General features: G+C 46.9%; 2 protein-coding genes across 2 annotated transcripts; both read right to left on the minus strand.

The window, feature by feature from the left end:
- Nucleotides 1-11,243: 11,243 nt before the first annotated feature.
- On the minus strand, nt 11,244-12,003 carry B0H18DRAFT_962100 (uncharacterized protein; the record flags this gene model as incomplete). The annotated part of the gene is made up of 2 exons (XM_048043088.1): nt 11,244-11,738; nt 11,794-12,003. 2 exons carry the CDS (start codon nt 12,001-12,003, stop codon nt 11,244-11,246), a joined length of 705 nt encoding a protein of 234 aa, XP_047885044.1.
- A 1,377-nt stretch (nt 12,004-13,380) lies between these two features.
- Nucleotides 13,381-16,128, minus strand: B0H18DRAFT_962101 (uncharacterized protein; the record flags this gene model as incomplete). Its single annotated transcript, XM_048043089.1, has 11 exons — nt 13,381-13,944; nt 14,009-14,223; nt 14,305-14,357; nt 14,433-14,452; nt 14,614-14,668; nt 14,761-14,886; nt 14,967-15,033; nt 15,352-15,447; nt 15,539-15,596; nt 15,713-15,763; nt 15,820-16,128. The coding sequence occupies 11 exons, from the start codon at nt 16,126-16,128 to the stop codon at nt 13,381-13,383; spliced, it is 1,614 nt and encodes a 537-aa protein (XP_047885045.1).
- Between the last annotated feature and the right edge of the window lie 2,838 nt (nt 16,129-18,966).

An 18,966-nucleotide genomic window follows, 5' to 3' on the forward strand; every position in this document is an offset into this window, starting at 1 on the left:
TCAGTTTTGCTGCAGTAACAGGCTGGAATTCTGGCCTGTTGAAAAATGTGGTCATTCAAAAGGGATTCTGGAGCACTCCCATTGGCTGAAATGCTGACAAATATTCCCTTTTGAAGTAATCTTTCAATCTCAGCTCTTCATGCCAGTTTTTTTTGGTGGCTTCAAGCAGCACTAACCGAGAGCCCCATTAAATGTGGAAACATGCCCCTTGTATACTGACAGGGGTGCCCACATTAGGTGTTCTTGTTGTTTTTCACAGAGTACTGACCTTGATAAGTGATACTGGGCAATATAAGCAAATCTTGGTGTGTATATGATGCTTCTACTAGACAGTTCCACATGTATGAGAAGTGATGTCATTCAAATGGGATTAATATTAAATTACTAATGTATTTTAGATCAACTTAATCCCCATACACTTTGAACCTGATCCTGTGCTTTAGCTATTGCTTAGCCAATGGATTAGCCAAGTAGGATCAGTAGAGCTAATCCACACATGTTAAGCCATGGATTAGCCATAGTTAATCCATATCTAATCCCATTGTGATCCATTGTTAAGACTTGCTGAGATGCTGCTTAGCCATTGGATTACCCATGGCTAAGTAATATCTGATCCATGTCTTAACCATATATTAGCCATGCTTTGCTATGACTTAGGAAAGCAATTAACAGGTAAATTAGGCTGAAAAAAGTGGGTAGACTTTCAATCTGATCCACTGCTAGGCCACTGCTTAGCCACTGGATTAGCTTTGAGAAGATCAACATTAAAAGGGTATGGGGTTTAAGTTAATCTAAAATACATTAGTGATTCAATATCAATCCCATTTAAATGCAGAAGACAATGAGAGGCTCTGTGAAGTGGAGGATATCAAACATACAGTACTGCCATATATGGTCAGTCCCTGCCCATTTGGGAAGTTGGCCATGGATAGCCTCTGCAGTACCAGATAAATAGCAGGAAAATCAGAGAAAAGTCGGATAGCACCATGGATTCATATTGGGTTGATTATTGAGGCTCCCACATGGCAGGAAATATATGAAAATGCAGAGTTTCCCATGCCTACCTGATACAAGCCACTTTTTCAGTGAGTAGTATCCTTCAAGGGAAATGCATGTCCTTGGTCCATCTTGTAAGCACCAGTATCACCTGGAATTCACAAGGACTGGCAACTCCAGACAGGATCCTAGGCTATTCTGTTTAGTTCAACTGTTCAATAGGCCCTGAAAAGGCAGGCTGCCAAGCTGGTGGGGCAGCGGCAGCGGCGAGAAGGCCAACAAGGGCAAGGGCAAGCAGCGCGGTAAACACAGCGGCAAGAAGACCCGTGCCCAGAAGGACGGCGGCGGCCACAGCCACGGCCATGACCACGCTCACATCGCCTCGCAGGCATCTGTGGCTGGTCCCTCTATGTCCCACGTTGTGGACATCGCGCCTTCGGGCAGCAAAGTCCGCACCGTTGAAACACGTGCGCCTGTGCAGAAGCGCCCCATGCGCAACTGCCAGCGATGGCTGCAACGCGCCCTCAAGTTGGCCGAAGAGGTTGACGTGTCCCCTACGGTCGAGCACCTCAAAACACTCACTCAGGTCGTCGACAACTCTGCGCAGATTGAGGAGTACTTCTCTGATGCAGAGTCGCGTACATCCAAGCGCCCTCGTCTCTCTGATGACGACATGGCCGAGAGGATCAATGAGGTAAACACGGGTTACAACTCGTACGACGACGGCACCTGGGCTGAAACCCAGGAACCCCTTGACTGGGGGTCGGACAACGAGGACGTCGGCGAGAACGTCGACGAGGACATCGCGATGGCCGCCGGGCTTGATCTGGACGAGGACGCCAGGTCAGTACCCTCATCATCTTCACATTCCCAGCGACACACTGACAATGCGCTACCCACAGCCGCATGTAGTGTAGCATCTATGTCACATACAACGAACGAATGTATCGGTAATTCGTTGTACAAATATATACATTGTCGTCACGCGCGAGAATTTGCTGCGTGTTCAAAATGTAAGGGAAAATGTAAGATTGAGAACATCCTAGAGGGTGGCAATGAAGCCTACCCTGATGGAGACCCAACTTGGATGTTGGACTCTGGTGCTTCAATGCACTTTACCAACCGGATGAGTGACTTTGCTGAAGTTGTGGATCTCAGTGAACCCATCCTGGTACAGACCGCGAATGGCACGGCCCGCTGCACAAAGCGCGGGACCGTCTTCATCAACTTCTTAGGTGGGGACGGTGAGATGATAACAACTCGTCTGTATCCCGTCTATTATTTCCAAGGTCTGCATCAACGGTTGTTGTCTATGGGGACTTTCCTCAAAGAAGGCATGACTGTGTGCGGTGGTTCACAGCACATCGACCTCTATGAGCCGGGATCACGGGATCCACTATATGTGTTTAAACCGCTGAACCCAGGTGGCTCTATCTTTGGGATTTATGCTGCGTCTTCTGGGGAAGATGCGCAAAGTATCCATAATACGGTCTACACAGTAGACTATGAAACCATGCACCACCGTTTTGGGCATCCCTCAAAGGATGTTCTTCGGAAGGCTGAAAAACACACCGACGGTTTCCCTCTCAGAGTTGAGTTCCCTACGGAGGATCCTGTGTGCCCTGGATGCGCAGAAGGGAAAATGCCCAACAAGGCTTTCCCGCCATCCACCAAGCAAGCGACAGAGCCTTTCGAGCTCATTCACAGCGATGTGAAGTCATTCCCGCTTGACTCCTACCATAAGTACAGGTCATACTGTACTATGACGACTTCACGTCCCACACCTGGACCGTGAATCTGCGCACCAAAAGTGCTGCGATTTCGTCTACGCGGCAATTCCTCGCCATGGTTAAAACCCAATATGGCAAGAAAGTTAAAGGATGGATGTTGGATGCTGGGGGAGAGTACAAGTCTGATGTGTTTGACAAGATGCTGAAAGACGAGGGCATCAAGATCTTGCAAAGCTTGCCGCACACTCCTCAGGAGAATGGCAGAGCTGAGCGACTCAACAGGATGATAATGGACAAAGCTCAGGCTATACGCCTTGAAGCGTGTCTACCTGAATCCTGGTGGGAATTTGCGGTGAACCACGCTGTCCATGTCTACAACAGGACACCATCTCATCGCCTCAAATGGCTGACACCTTATGAAATGTTGAACGGCGAGGCTCCTGCCATTAGGCACCTACGAGTATTCGGGTGCGGTGCATATGTCTTTATCCCCAAGGACGTGCACAAGAACACTCTGTCTAGAAAGTCAGAGTTAATGACATACCTCGGTGTCGCCCCCGGAGGTCACGGTGACTTGTTCATGCGTGCACCAAATAATATGCTCTATACGTCGTCACATGCGTTGTTCGACGAGAGTATGTTCCCAAAATGCCCCAGCATGAAGCGGCGGGGTAATACTAGGCTGCAAAGCACGCCAAAACATGACGACAAAGCAGGTCACCAACCCACTTCTCAGGAGGATTCAGATGATGAGGATATCTCTCATCCCTACCACCTTCCAAAGGGAACGGACGATGAGCGTGACGATGCTCAGGAGCAGCCAAAGGCGCCCAGTCCAGTTCCGCCGCCACAACCTTCGGGAATTCCTGCGCCTCAAGGGCAGCGGAAATCAGGTCGTCAGCGGAAGCATGTAACTCGCCCAGGGAACGTCTACAGTGAAAATCACAATCCCGTAGATCAGTACAAAGAGATTGAAAAGAAGGGGCAGTGGAAAAAGATTGTCGGAGAAGGGTCGGGTAGCGCCCGCCCTAACCCTCAATCAGGGTCGCAACAACAGGTTCCTGGACCTAGCGCGCCAGAACCACAGCCAGACCAACCTTCTGGATCTGCCTCGGGCTCAGACAAAGAAGTTGAGGAGTTACTCATGGCACGACTATGCCGGGAAGGGGGAGTAGGAATGGTCAACATGCTGCTTTCATGCCCATTACCATCCGTTGAACATGATTCTCCAGAGTCTAATCCACGTGAATGGACATACGGCAATATTCTCAAGCTACCCAAAGAGGAGCAAGAGAAGTGGAGACTAGCGTGCCGCGAGGAGTTAGAGGCCCTACGCAAGCGCAACATCTATGAGTTGGTAGACCATCCTAAGGGACGTAGGGTTACCAAAAACCGCTGGGTTCTCGACGTCAAAACTGACGGTCGTAAAAAGGCTAGACTAGTCACAAAAGGCTACTCCCAGATTGAAGGCCTTGACTACGATCAGGTATTCTCTCCCATCGTATGCTTTGAGACCGTGCACCTAATACTCACGCTAGCTGCGCTCGAGGACATGCACATCTCCGGACTCAATGTCCGTAATGCGTACCTCTATGGTAAACTCGACGAGGAGATTTACATGGAGCAGCCTGATGGCTTTAAAGTCCCAGGCCAAGAGCACAGAGTCCTCCGGCTACTGCGTGCTCTCTATGGACTTAAACAGGCAGGGCTTGCGTGGTGGCACACCCTCAATGAGTCCCTCAAGGAACTTGGTTGTGTACGCCTTGTATCCGACGCCGGAATCTTCATCTACAAGACAAAAGATGGGAGGTTTGTCCTCATCATCGTCTATGTGGATGATGCCCTTTTCTGCGGAAAAGACAAGGCCCTAGTGGCCGCTCTAAAGAACTGCTTCATGAAGAAGTGGGAGTGTCGCAACCTTGGCGACGTCAAGGAGTTCCTGCGAATGAGCATTACTCAGAAAGGCGACGAGATTCATCTCGACCAAACCGCCTACCTTGAGAAAGTGCGTGAGCGCTGTGGCATGCAGAATGCTAAATCTGCGCCTACTCCACTCCCTGCAGGTTACAAACCTGAGCCTTACACCGGCACGGTTGATCCTATACTTCGAAGCCGGTATCAGACTGTCATTGGCTCCTTGCTATATATCATGCTTGGAACTCGCCCTGACATCTGTTTCGCCGTGACAAAACTCGTGCAACATGCTGCGAACCCGTCACAGGACCACTTGGATAAAGCACTGTATATCTGCTGCTATCTAATTGGAACCAAGTCCTATGCACTTGTATATAGCGGCAAAACTGGACAAGGTGTCTCGGCGTGCACAGACTCCGACTGGGCTAACAACCCGGAGATGTGGAGGTCTCAGAGTGGCTACTTTATGAAGTTAGCCAGTGGAGTGTTCAGTTGGCTGTCTCGACGGCAAAAGACAGTAGCACTGTCTTCAACTGAGGCTGAATACATGTCGCTCAGCGACTGCAGCCGCCAAGTCGTATGGATTAAGATGCTCCTCACGGAGATCGGATATCCGCTTGGTCCACTACCCATCTGCTCGGACAATCAGGGAGCGATATTCATCGGCTCCAACCCTGTAACTGAGAGGTGGTCGAAACACATTGACATACGCTATCATTATATCAGGGAGCTTATTGAAGAACGACAAGTCGAAGTCTTCTTCATTGGCACTGATGATAATCCGGCAGACCTCTTCACCAAGAACTTGGGCCGTGTCAAGTTCCAAAAGTTCAGAGGCATGCTCGGACTTCGATTCTACGATGAAGAGTCCTAGAGCAACCACGGACGGCAGCCCATGGCGCCAGGAGATGCTTCGTATGTCAGGGACGTACTTAGCAAGGGGGAGTGTTGAACTGTATAGGTGCCCACCGGGCCGCTGGGTTCCACGGGCTGGATCGCACCGCACGTGCTGGATCCGCACTTACCGCATAGAGCAAGTCATGCGTGGGAATGGACTATACAGTAGTATTAGTCAGCGTCTCTCAGATGTATATAAGACCCACCAGTAGCGTAGCTCTCTCTCCAGTACTTCCAACACCGGAACTACTTGTGTGCCTCAAGCTTAACAGCAACACCTTCAAGCAGGTAAGTTAGAGCGCGGTCCACTACATGTGACCTTGTCTGCTCAACAGCATCCCCCGGAGACTTGCACACGTTGACACCTCGTTCCCCTTGTTCTCGCACAATTGCTTCAGCCCACCTGAGGGTGTACCACCAGGGGGCTCCGGGGGCACTGGCAGCTAAAAGTCCGCTGCTCATTGAGTCAATGAATTGCAGGTTCTTGCGTGCATGTCTCTGTCCCGCTGACTCCACCTGTCACCACTGACTCACCTGCCTAGACCACCTGAGGCTACTACAATGCCGTATGCCATACGCGCCACCACTGCACATTGTAGTATGTACCAGCCACCCATGGAACTGAACCACCCGGAACAGGGCTGAAGCTGTCCACCGTTGAACCATTGAACTGCCCGCTGACGGCACTGCTGTCAAACTGTCAAATCACCACTTGCTGGGGAGAGGGCCATAGCTGGCAGTACAATCCCTTTGGTAGGATACATGTCAATATATGAACAACTTCATGCTGCTCACATCAGAAGTTATGCTTGGAAAGACTGCTAGTATATTGTCTATGCATAGAGTACTGACATTTCTTCCACATGTTGCACTTCAGAGTAGCCTGCTAATTTATTAGGTTGTTGTAATATGAGGATCATAGCTTGCAATCATGAGCAACATCCCAATTGAGTAAGTTATTATATATTCATATGAGACTCTCTGTTGCTCCGTTGAGAACACAGACATTATGGATCTGTTTCTTACTTGGTAAATTGCCAAGTTGCTTATCAATATGATCTGTATACTAATTAGCAGTGTTACTGGTTTGTATTGATAGTAACATAGAGCAAATAGCTTGGGAATGTTGCACAGAAGTAAGGAGAGCCTCTAGATCAACTAGAACTCAAGGAAGGGGAATCTGGGGGGTTGACTACAGTAACCACTACTCAGTTGGGACTTGCTGTCAGTGCTGTTGTACAAGTATTAGCCCTTGATCAGAGAAATTCTGATACCAAAGGATGTCTTTCAGTAGATTGTTAACAATACTTCCCCAAGTACAAACCAATCAACAGTGGAGGATGGAACCAATATACAGAGGAGAAGTATACCAGTAAGGAATTCTGAAAAAGGCCTGTCAAGAATTGATGTGTTATACAAGGAATACAACCAAAGAATGTGCAGTTTGCTCTCACCATAAGTGAACAGTTACCAGACACTGAGCAGTAGTACAAAGCCATACTAAAGTATGTTACTGGATTGGAGCTCAGCTCCTGAGGCAATAGTAATGGGCTCATGTAGTACAATGTGAAGCAATGTATCACCATAGTAAGTGCCATCAAGACTGATAGAGTCATGGGCAGGATTGATCACTGATGAATTGAAGGTACACTGGCATAAGAGTACAGAAGCAAGTGGTAGATGAGATAAATGTTTGGACTTGCTCAGAGGGATGCTCCTTTTGTGCATTTATGCACAGCCTTTTAGCTACATAAATTACTTCATAGAATCCTACAAAATAGTAGAAGACTCAGTACACCACTTTCCAAGGCCATTCAAAATGCACAATAAGCTCACAGGCTCATTGTAAGGCAAGGGTAGATGTGCCAATAATTCTCACTGATCATCAAGGATGTGCTCTGTGATTCATGACACACCACTTGCATGTTGTCCTGAAACACTGGCACAGCCTTATGAAAACTCAGAAATAGTGTACAGCTTGACAAGTCACTCATAGATTGCCTGCCCGCTGGGATAATATATCAATAGATAACATAGCCTATTCTATCTTCACATACCATGGGCCATTGCATGAGAATAGGATGATGGTAGTGCATACAGACATTAGATATGCTCCAGGCAAAAAGTATATGAGCAATTAACAACCAAGCATAGCACCATCATACTGTATAATTGGCACTGCTTCATATTGACACAATCAGTCAAAGACATGCTTATACTGGACTGGGACAACAGAGCTGCAGACATCAGGCTGTGAACTCTGCATTAGCACATCTGAGATGTACTGTCATGCATTGGCCTACAACAGTCAGCACAATATGATGTCATGGGATCATCTGATTTTATCTCATTTCCTACCATTTATCTAGCATTGCAGAGACCATCAAAGCATTTGATCACCTATGTGTGGTGTCCCTACTTTATGACATTGCTAGCCTATAGACTTTCTAGCAACAGTAGTAGATGCACAACACAACTTGTACAATGTCTTTCTATCACTTTCTAGGATCAGTACAGTGTCATAAAGCTCTGCAAACCCATAATATTGATAGCTATGCCATTCACATGTGAGACAGAGTTACGGTATGTCTTACGTTATCTGTTTGTCTTTGTTTGCCTGAGGACTTGTATGGTGTGCCAGTGCACCTACGAGTCCTCAGCCTTTACCTTGTCACCACCTTTGTATGCATTCTGTAGACAGTACTCCTTGAATAGAGACTGGGTGCAGCGCATACGAGGCACAACAAGTAAGGCACCCTACAATATGGTAACATGCTGTAAACATCACAGACCTCATTAACATGCCATAGTACTTGATGAATATCTTCTCAATTTATCTGCAATTTATGAACCACCAGACATTCACTTCAGTGAGAATTACTGGATTTGGAAGGTTTCTCACCATTTAGGGCAATGTGAGCTTTTGTGATGCTTCTTGTCCCACAACTTGCCTGGAATGTGTATTTTCCTGGATAACATCAGTGACAGATCATTGAGTATGTATACATATCTCTGTTGCACCAAAAAAGGCACAATGGCCACTGTGTCTAGCCAGTCACATGATCAATGATGTGGGGTCGCAGCACTCGCAGCAGTGTTTTATCGCTGCGAGTGCTGCGACCGCACGTCATGGATCATGTGACTGCAAAAAAGCGGTCAAAAATGCGCAGAATATTCATTCTGAGGACAAAACCTACTGATTTGGGCCCAGAAAAATCGCATAAATCCCCAATAAATTGGGGGACCTCTCTGTAGCTATCTTGAAGTACTTTGAGGTTGTATGATACCAATATGTCTACAATCACAGGTGCCACAAGGCTGCCAATCAGCTTTCATGACACGATAGTAACAGTACCACATTGGGTGTTACCTGTGGCCACTCTATGATATCTTGGAGTGAATGCTCAAGATGAGAGCACAATGTTTAATGTTTGAGGATTCAGACAGTATGACATTGAGGTATCCAGTACATATGTAGCCTGACAAGTGAGAGTATGCACATCTAACAATATCACTAGACACAGCCATGTGTGTGCTCCCAATATGTCTGATATACTCACCATCACACCAGAGTGGGTCTACTATTTTCCCCAGCAACTGCATTACATTGCACCCTGTGCCAATGAGTGTAGGAATGCATACTATGCTAATTGTCATTGATACAGACAGAGAGCACAATTGAGAAATTTTCAAATGCCTATAACTATGGAAAGATGCAAAATGGGTCACATAAAGCACTGTAATCCATGAGAAGGAGCATCAGCAACTTTGAATGTCTCACAATAGCATTTCAAGAACAGGACACAGGACACATATAATGCATGTATGCTGACTAGGCCCACAAAGCATTGCCCAGTGTGAGATTGCCAATTGGGAGGGCACCTGCCATATGTAGTAGTAATCATGATTGTGTGATAGCTTCTTCACAGACCTCCTCATAATTTCCATAGCCTTCATATGGAACAAAGCATGAACATGTGCAGGATATTCATTTTGAGGCCACTTAACCTCCTTGTGTAGGCTCAGAAAGAAATCCCAAACCCCAGAAAATCAATGAAGTACTAATGAATGACATATGTGGTCATTTTGCTCACCCAAAGCTCTGGACTACAGCTGATCCTTCTGAAGAAGTGAAAGGCTTATGCAGACTGCCTGCTATTGTGCAAGAAAAAACAGTGATGTTGATGATATAATTCTTATTTACAGGTTCTTGCTCTCCATTGAATATTTGTAACAATGTCTGGGTCAGATTGTTGCTAGTAACTTGTTACATATGTCTGTAGTGACAGAGACATGCTATGGAATGGTGTTGGGACAAGTGATGAGGAGGAATACAGATGAGAATTCCAGTATACTGTATCTTGACCATGTGACTGACTGTTTTTCCACAGCATGAGCTAAAATTCAGGAACAAGGATCATGAATGTACCAAACTTAACCTGAACAGACTTTGACATTGGGAAGGTCTAGGCCAGTATAGTAACAATTTGTAGGGAAGTATATGACTCCCTACCCAGCTCAAATGGTACAATGAACTCTAATAATTATCATTATTCATTCATTAGCATGCTCTACACAGATTATGTAATAGAAAAGTCTGCCAGTTTGAGGTGGTATCATTGTTCAGTGTTTGAGACAGTACATTATATCGACATGGTATAACAGGACAGCTTAGCTACAGTTAGGCAAGCAACTGTGCAACTGCACATATGGTAATGGCTGTATAGCAATATTGGCATAGCTACCTGGAATCAATCATTTTTCTTTGGAAAGGTTATGGATTGTCTAGGACACTTAAGACTCAGGATTTGTGCTACCACATTGAGGATGATGAGCTGAGCCATATGAATGTAAACATCTCTGTTACTACTATGATACTCCCTGATGAATAAAATTAGGCTTGTGCAAGGTTAGTATTATTGTTAAAGCTTGACAACTGCTTGGTCTAGTCAAGCACAGAAGTTAGTCTCACAGACTAGTATGTATCAATACATAATACATATAATCATTGATAAGTGAGATTGAAGTGAGAATTTGATGAACCAGAAAACAAAAGACACAGACAACACAACTGGGATTGTATTGCCATACATGGCCCACTCCCCAGCAAGTCCCATGGGAGCATCACATTTCAGTCCATAATGACTGATACAGGCAAGGCATGTGATGTCAGTAAGGGTGAGACAGGTATACCTACCATATTAGGAATAGGTGGAGGTGCATAGACAGATGATACATGTTGCCTAAATAGGCCACATCATCCATATGTCCACCATCTGGTGCCTATCCTATGTATTACTGCTATTTATGACCCCAAAAACATCCCATTTGGCCATGTACACCAGCATATTAGGGGGGTGGCCAAAGACCAGTCGCAACTGGTTGCAACCAGCCTTTTGACCAGTCCCTCCAATTTACCCAACCCTCGAAGACTGCAACTGGACTGGATAGGACCAGTCCTACTTTCACCAGTCCAGTCCAGTCTTTCCAAGGCCAGTCCCAGTTCAGTCCCAGTCTTTTTCCAGTCCATGGACTGGACTTTCAAACACTAATCTAGTAAGGTACACCGTAAACAGGTAGGTAGTCGGCATGGGTAGATACAGGTGGAGCGACGAATTTTGCACTGATGTTGGAGAGGAATACGAATGAAACAGTGGATACTATCTGGGAAATGGAAGACACACACTGAAATCCCATCCTCCTTCCCTAGTGTTCCTCCAGTCCTTCCTCTGCGGTTATCACGGTGCAGCCGTCTTCACCTTCGAAGGGTCGCACGGCGACCTTGCCCATGGGATGGGGACGGTGGACGACCTTCCAGTTCGCACATAGGTACCGACAAGGTTTCTGCAGACCCACAGGCCATAGGAACAGCAAGTCGACAAATCCCACCTTCATGGAGCACAAAGGTATGATGGGCCGCTCGCCTCGTGTGTAGCTCCCTGTGAGGTCTGTGTCTTCGATGAGGGACTCTCTGTAGAGAGGGATCTGGCGGAGAGGGAGAGGGAAGTCTTGCTCGGGCGTATCCGCCCAGATGAACTCGTTTGTGACGGTGTTGAAATAGTCGTACACTGTTAATATGCGAGATTTTGCCTTGTTCAGCCCCGGAAAGACCAGGATGGTCAGGGGCTGAACCAAGGAAATGGAGATCTTGTTGTCATATACATCACATATGAGCGGGATGGATAGGGGAGCATAGTGGTCCTGTTCAGTTCCGGCATTTGTCAGACTGCAGTGTTAAGGAATATGTACCACGCACCAAATAATAGAATAAAACTGGCACTAGTGCTTTCCTCGTCGTACCCTTGAGGCAGGCTGGCACCCATCTGTCTTGCCCGCCGTAGCTGTCGGGAATCACACCCAGGAAGAACCATCTGCCCAGCTGTGCTGGCGGATCAAGCTCTTCGATACAACGGAGAGCCAAGTGTAATTTCTGCTGCAATAGTTGGATGGTCTTGTGTGGCCTCATTGGGCAGGAAGATGTGTTGAATATCGGGCACTAGATTGTGCGGAGTACTGATGATGAGCAGAACTATTTTACGATTATTTAGTCACTTAACAGTACTACTGGAATGAGTTTTAAGTGACTTCACGGTGTAAGTATTGATGAGCATGAGTGTCGTAACAAGTACCTATGATGTAATTCATAACAACAGTACTTGAATTGTACGGAGTACTTGTCGAGTGCACCCGCTACAACAGTACTTGTGGTCGTAAGTAGTACCTGTCAAGCCCACTCGTGACAACAGTACCTCATCAGGAAAAACCCTTTGGACACCCAACCGATTGGGCAATATCCTTGAGATCCAAAAGACGTCTCAATTAATAATTTTACTAGTGTTTGCTCTACAACCGGTTCTCAATCGACTGTTCAATATATCATACGAGTTGTAGGAACAGCAGGCTGTCAAGACCGTGGCTGAACTATGACCAAGTGAGGTCTTTTCCGTAGTCATGCAACTTCATCAGACAATCCATTATAATCTATTCATTCACATGCAGTATATATAGTACTTTGTTGTAGATACTTTGTTGTAGGCACTATGTGATCATGGCTAATGATAATACCGGACTCGTTTGGCCAGGCTGCAAATTGCACACAAGAGGTGGGGGTTTCACTCGGCAGACAGGTACGGTAGGGCGAACGGGCGAGCGGGTGAACAAGTGAATGGGCGGCGGGCAAGCGAACAAGGGAGCATCTAGCCAGCATGGGTGGCAGACTCGCATTGCACCATACAATGTGTCTGCAGGGCGTGAGCGCGCACGGGATGTTCAGCGCGATGAGGTAGTGGGCAAACAGATGAGCCAGCGAAGGGACAGTTGAGCCAGGCAAGGGACAGTGGAACGAGCGAGTGGGCGGAGGAACAAGTGAGTATGGGCGGATGAGTGAGTGCGGATGGGTGTGTTACCGGGCGGCCGGACAGACCAGTGGATGGATGGGCAGGTGAGTGATTGGCCAGGAGAGACGAATTGACAGGTGGGCGAGCGTGCGAGGCACAAGCGCATGGGTGCATGAGCGCATGGGTGCATGAGCACATGGGCAGCAGAGCAGGCAAGAATGAGTGGCCGGGCGAGCAAATGAAGGCACATGCATCAAACGGGGTGCACCGTCTGTTTCTGAGCTTAGCAGTCGCTGCAGAGACGAACACGGAGGCGAGCGGGCAGGCGAGGCAGTGAACTGAAGGGTGAGTGGACAATCGGACGGATGAGAGTGTGGAGATATGAGTGAGTGCACGTACATGTGGGGACAAGAGTTTTACCAGCCAATCGGACAGATGAGCGTATGGGAGAGTTGAAGATACTAGTAGTAAAAATTGACATCTAGGGCAGAACATACTTGTCAAGCCTACGTAACAATGAGGGTCTCCACCCCATCCTCCACAAGCCAAATCTCCGGCTCCTGCTCCTGCGCAAAGTCTTCAGCTGCTTGATCTGCCAGTGCTGCATTGACCGTGACTGACTCCAGCTTCAAGAACTTCCGACGAACCACCCACGTAATGTTCTTGTACTCATGAGGATGGTGGTCGTACACACTCGGCCACAGAAATGGCCCGTCCATGAAGGACACTTTGAGCACGCACATGGGTAGAAGATCGACCTTCACGCCACGCACGTAGTCAGGGGCGTGAGCGGCCAAGGTAACGGATCCCAGCTTGAAGACGGGGACGAGAGTGAGACGGTGTGGAAAGAGGTGGCTACGACGTAGCGGTTGCTTGGATGTGGTCATGAAGGACTGGTCCTTCATGCTGTATTGGTCAATTTTGAAGTGTGTCTCTTTGCCGAAGGAGAGCCCTTTGTAAGGGCTCAGAACACCAAAGACTTGCGTAAATAGCGGTTGATCGAAGGATAAAACGAGGCTATCCTTGCTGACATGCCACACGAGCAGCAGATTCACCGGCGAGAAGGCCTCCTGAGGAGAGGAAAGTGATCATAAGTCATTCCTGTATGGTCGAGGAGGACTAGTAGCAACACACCCGATAATAAATGAACGTCTCGACAATGACTTTCTCCCCCTCTGCCTCAGCTAATCCCCCGGGATTCGCACAATTTCCCCTAGGTACGCCCATCCTCCTAGTCTCGCTGGTGGTTCCATTGTTTGTGCGAGGCGAAGGACCTCCTCCAACACCTCTTGTTCCCCCTGCTCGCTGCTCGCATGCGCTGGGCATTCCATCCCACAGAAGAAGGGACACTGAGACGATGTTATTATCCATTTATGAGCCACAAACCAAGAGACTCACGTAATCGAATAGTTTCCCAAAATTCTCCTTACTGTTCTCCAAGCAGACCACGGTTACATGGTAGAGCTCATCGGTTTCTGCCTGCCTGGGGCAACGTGTCGTATATCTGGCTGCCATTTGAAAAGACGGAAGCACCGGCCAGAGAAGATCAATGGCTCACATTCTTAATAATTGCATGGTCTGATAAAGAATTGAAGTTAGTCCATCAGACTAGTATACATAAATGTATTAAATGATGTTCAAGCACTGTATCAATCATCCATGAACAATGTAGCACTGTCGGAGATCTCTGCAGTGCTGTTGGTTGCATCGTTTATGAATGATGTAACACTGTCACATACATCTGCAGTGATTGTAGCCGGCAGTGTTGTATCATTCATGAACGATGCATCCGACCTGTTGCATACATCTGCAGTGATTGTAGCCGGCAGTGCTGTATTGTTCATGAACGATGCATCCTACAACTGTTGGGTGCATTGTTCACGAACGATACAGCACTGCCGGCTACAATCACTGCAGATGTATACAACAGGTCGGATGCATCGTTCATGAACGATGTAGCACTGTCGGACACAGGGCTCTTGTCACAGTGATGTTGGAAATGTCTGCTCGCTCTACATGAATATTATGTATGTTGTGTCATGTCGGACCATAGGCTGTAAAGTTGGGATATCTTGGGGCAAAAAATCCATACCCACACCCATGTTTCTCCAATACGTCGAATATGCACTGTTTTTCCCCTGTTTCATCGGTTTTGGTACCTGTTTGGAGGGTAAAACCCAACATTTTGTAGGCAAGAGTGGTGCTACCCGGACCCTATCCCAACCTGTACCCCCTTTAGAAAACACTATATAATGTGGTATGCATGTACAGTCTGTGGATGTGCACAGGTGTGCACCTTCACACTCAAGTAATTTAAATGTTCACACTTTCCTTATCTAGAAAATTCCTTATATAGAAATTTCTATATGGGGTAATCAGAGGGTACTCTGTGCTCCAATGTCCTACAGAAACAGCCTAAGATTCCAGTTGGAAGTGGGCAAGGAGTGCTTCAATAAAGAGGGAGACAGGACGGATACCTGTGCCAGATGGAGTGCCTATAGGAAAGGACCGCAATGTGCACATCAACTTGGCGCAAAGACCAGGAAGGCTGTCTATCATCCACTGGAGCTCCTCTGCACGTCAGAAGTGACTCATGGTGAGTGGCAGCTGAGTGACAGACATGAAGTAGGCAAGGTGTGTGTAGAACAGTCCATGGGGCCGTACCACCATTGCCAAGTCTAGTCCTGAGATCTGTAGTGCCTTCAAGTGTAACAGATGCTGCCTGGGCATGCACAGAGGGAAGATGTGCACAAACAGCTTATCGTGCTGTTCATACGACTCACACATAATCCATTGCCATGCTCCTCTACTTCACGGCATTGTGCTTCTTACACGTACATGAACATCTGCTACAGTCCCAACTTCAATGTTGTCGCAACAATCAAAATGCTATGGCTGCATACCAGTCATATACTTCCATGAAAAAAGGGCATTGTTGTACTCACCATTCTTGATGTTTTTGCATAGATGTCCCGGATTCTTGACGAGCCTAAGGTAATCGGCTGGCCCAGAGTGTCCTCGTCCCTGGTGTTCAACTCCTCCACAGTGTCCTCTGCCTCCCTCCTGACCGCTTTGAGGATGCGGAAGTCAGTGACCATGATGTAGACGGCTGTTGCATTTGGTGCGAAGGTGGTATGCTCAACGAGCTCTAGTGATAGGGGTGGCCAATGAATTGATTGTCGGCAGTCTTGTTGGCAGTCTCCGGAATGGAGCTCCCCTTTCTTCCATTCCTCGGGAGCTTCCAGCCCAGCCATGACCGGCCTCATAACTCGTGCGGACGCAGGACATTAACATTGTGCTTGCAAAAGGGCAGGGGCTCCAACTTAAAAGCTCAAGCTCTGTGGGCTTTGTCGGCCAGACCGACAGCTAACATGCAGAGGAGCTGGGCCATACATGTTACTGGCCCACATGCCATGAGCACCAATGCTCTGACTGCCATCACTGCAGCCCTCGGCCATACCCCGGGTGTTACATTCTTTATCCAGGACTTTTACGATCCCTGAGGTACGAAGGTATCGTTCTTATGATGGACCACCATGAAACGCCTTAGTGATTCCTCCGGAATGGCAGTTTGTTCCCACAGTGCACGTGACTTGCAGCCACCCTGATAAGCAGAGATAAGTAACTGTTAGTATGGGTTGCTTATCTGAGTCTGAAATTTCATACTCCCAGACGACGCGACTTGGACCAACAGATACAAACAAATGCAGTGGCTAAGCGCTCAGTTATGGATATGAGGCCCATGAAACGCCTTAGCAGTTCCCCCAATAAGGAAACTGGTAAACATATCATGTGACTGGCAGCTTGGTGGGCCATTGCTCCAAGCGCTCACACACTGTAGGGCCTATATAGTCTCAGCCAGTAACAAATCATAGTATACATAGTATACTCATCTGATAGCCCTCCATGCAGAGAGTATACAGGGATTTTACTGAGTGCATACAGTGGCTGGCTAGGCCAGGAAATGCAAAGCAAAAAAATGCACATGTGCCTCTGCAGATTCAATCTGCTTGTTTATGACTCAAATATGGTCTATATGTACACTGCAATGTATATGTGTAGTTCAGACACTGTGGACTACTCAGTAGCTTCAATAATACAGGTAACAAGGACTATAATGGGTAATCTGAGCATCTTTTGCCATATTATGGCCCTTGCATACAATGTAATGGTAACCATTGCAGCTCAAGGCAATCATACACTTGTATTTGATGTGTCTGTATATTTCATAGATTTTCTGCATTTTTCTGAGCCCTACATGCCCCTGTTTGTGTATGATTCCTCTTTGGGAAGGTCACATACTCCATATGGTAATTATGCATCCACTGCTGGCTTTGTCTTGCTCACAGACACAATCTAGGGATACATACCTGAATGTGTACATACACTACCATCTTATAGGGTTGTCCAGTACATGAGCAGTTCCAAGAGTGAAGTAGCAGGCTTATATAAGCTCACTGGGGCCACAGTAACCATCTTACTAGGTTATTGAGAATGCTATCTGATCTGATGTCAAACCCATGCAATATACAGCTTCATTCACATTGCCTGGATCATTTTGAATATTGTCTCAATTTTCCGCTTTTTCTGAGTCTAAACAAGCTCTCTTAAGCACAGTAACAGTCCGCACTTACATCGCTTACTAAGCGCCCATCAAGCGCCCAGATGCCGTTCGGAGGTGCAACCGTGCGGAAATTTGGCACGGTTGCACCTCCGAACGGCACAAGAGGGATGCCGAGCTGCTCTGATTGGTGCAACAAGCCCTTTTCTGCCCTAATCAGGCAGGCTGCCGAGGTTTTGAGCTGAGTTTGAATCTCAGCCACAGGCTCCTTAGTGGCACTGTACCTGCTGTACTGTGGCCCCACTAAAATGTGGAACATTCCCAAAATAATCTCTGTGATAGGTATGATGTCATAGAGTCTATAGCTGCTGTGACTTGCCCATTACCTTCAGTGTTTATGGCACAATTCACAAAACAAAAAACATGCAAATGCCTCTGTGCACATGAGTGCATACATTTTCACCTCAAAAGTCTCTCTTTTGAAGCCTATATGCTGCCCACAGATTCTCTGACATCTCAAACCTGCTAAATAGGGTAGCTGACCTTCCTAAAATGGTAATTTTGCTTAACCTGCTCAGTCTGGGCTCACAAAATGCAGATAAAATCAGGGAATATTATGTGTAATCAGACTCATCTGTATTTCCTTGTATATGAAGGCAATTCATCTTGTATGGAGGCCCCCACAATATATGACTAGTATGACTTGCCCAGTTGTTTGAAATTCAGGAAACAGAGAAACACATGCATGAATGTGTGGCATTTGACTGGGATACACTGACTGAAATCTAATTAACTCTTATAGAGGTTATAGAGATGATAAACTCATTTGATAGCCCATCATTTCAAGGGTTAATCATACATTGGAGGAATGAAGAACAAAGGACAACATTTAGAGAATCACAAGTGACTGTGCCAATATGAATGGCCTGTTGTCCCTGAAACACATTGCCTATGACCTGTATAGATATGTGCATAGTTTACAATGCATGGATGTGTCTGGAAGTTGCACAGCACAGCTATTGGTGGGGAAAAATGGTAATAACATGCATGTTTTGATGTCTCAGCACTGAATGACTATATAGGGAATGTTCTCCACTTGTAAATATGCTCAGGGATGCTCCACATATATCCTGGAATATTGTCTGATTAATCCGCATTTTCTTGACCCCAGAACAAGTGAATTGTGCTGCAGTAACAGTGTGCACTTACATCGCTTACTAAGCGCTCGATTAGGCGCCCGTTGCCGAAGCGGAGTCGTCGACAGGCCGGAATTCCGGCCTGTCGACGACTCGGTCACTCAAAGGGGATTTTGGAGCACTCCCATTGGCTGAAATGGTGACAAAGATTCCCTTTTAAAGTAATCTTTCAATCTCAGCTCTGGCTTCAAGCCATACTAACTGAGCTCTTACTAGAACCCCATTAAATGCAGAAAAATCCCAAAATATTGCTTCTCCATGGAATGCCCCTTGAGTACTGACAAGGGTGCCCAGATTAGGTGTTCTTGTTGTTTTTCACAGAGTACTGACCTTGG

The sequence above is a fragment of the Fomitopsis serialis genome (assembly GCF_022376445.1).
Source record: "Fomitopsis serialis strain Sig1Antser10 chromosome Unknown B0H18scaffold_320, whole genome shotgun sequence".
Taxonomy (NCBI): Eukaryota; Fungi; Basidiomycota; class Agaricomycetes; order Polyporales; family Fomitopsidaceae; genus Fomitopsis; species Fomitopsis serialis.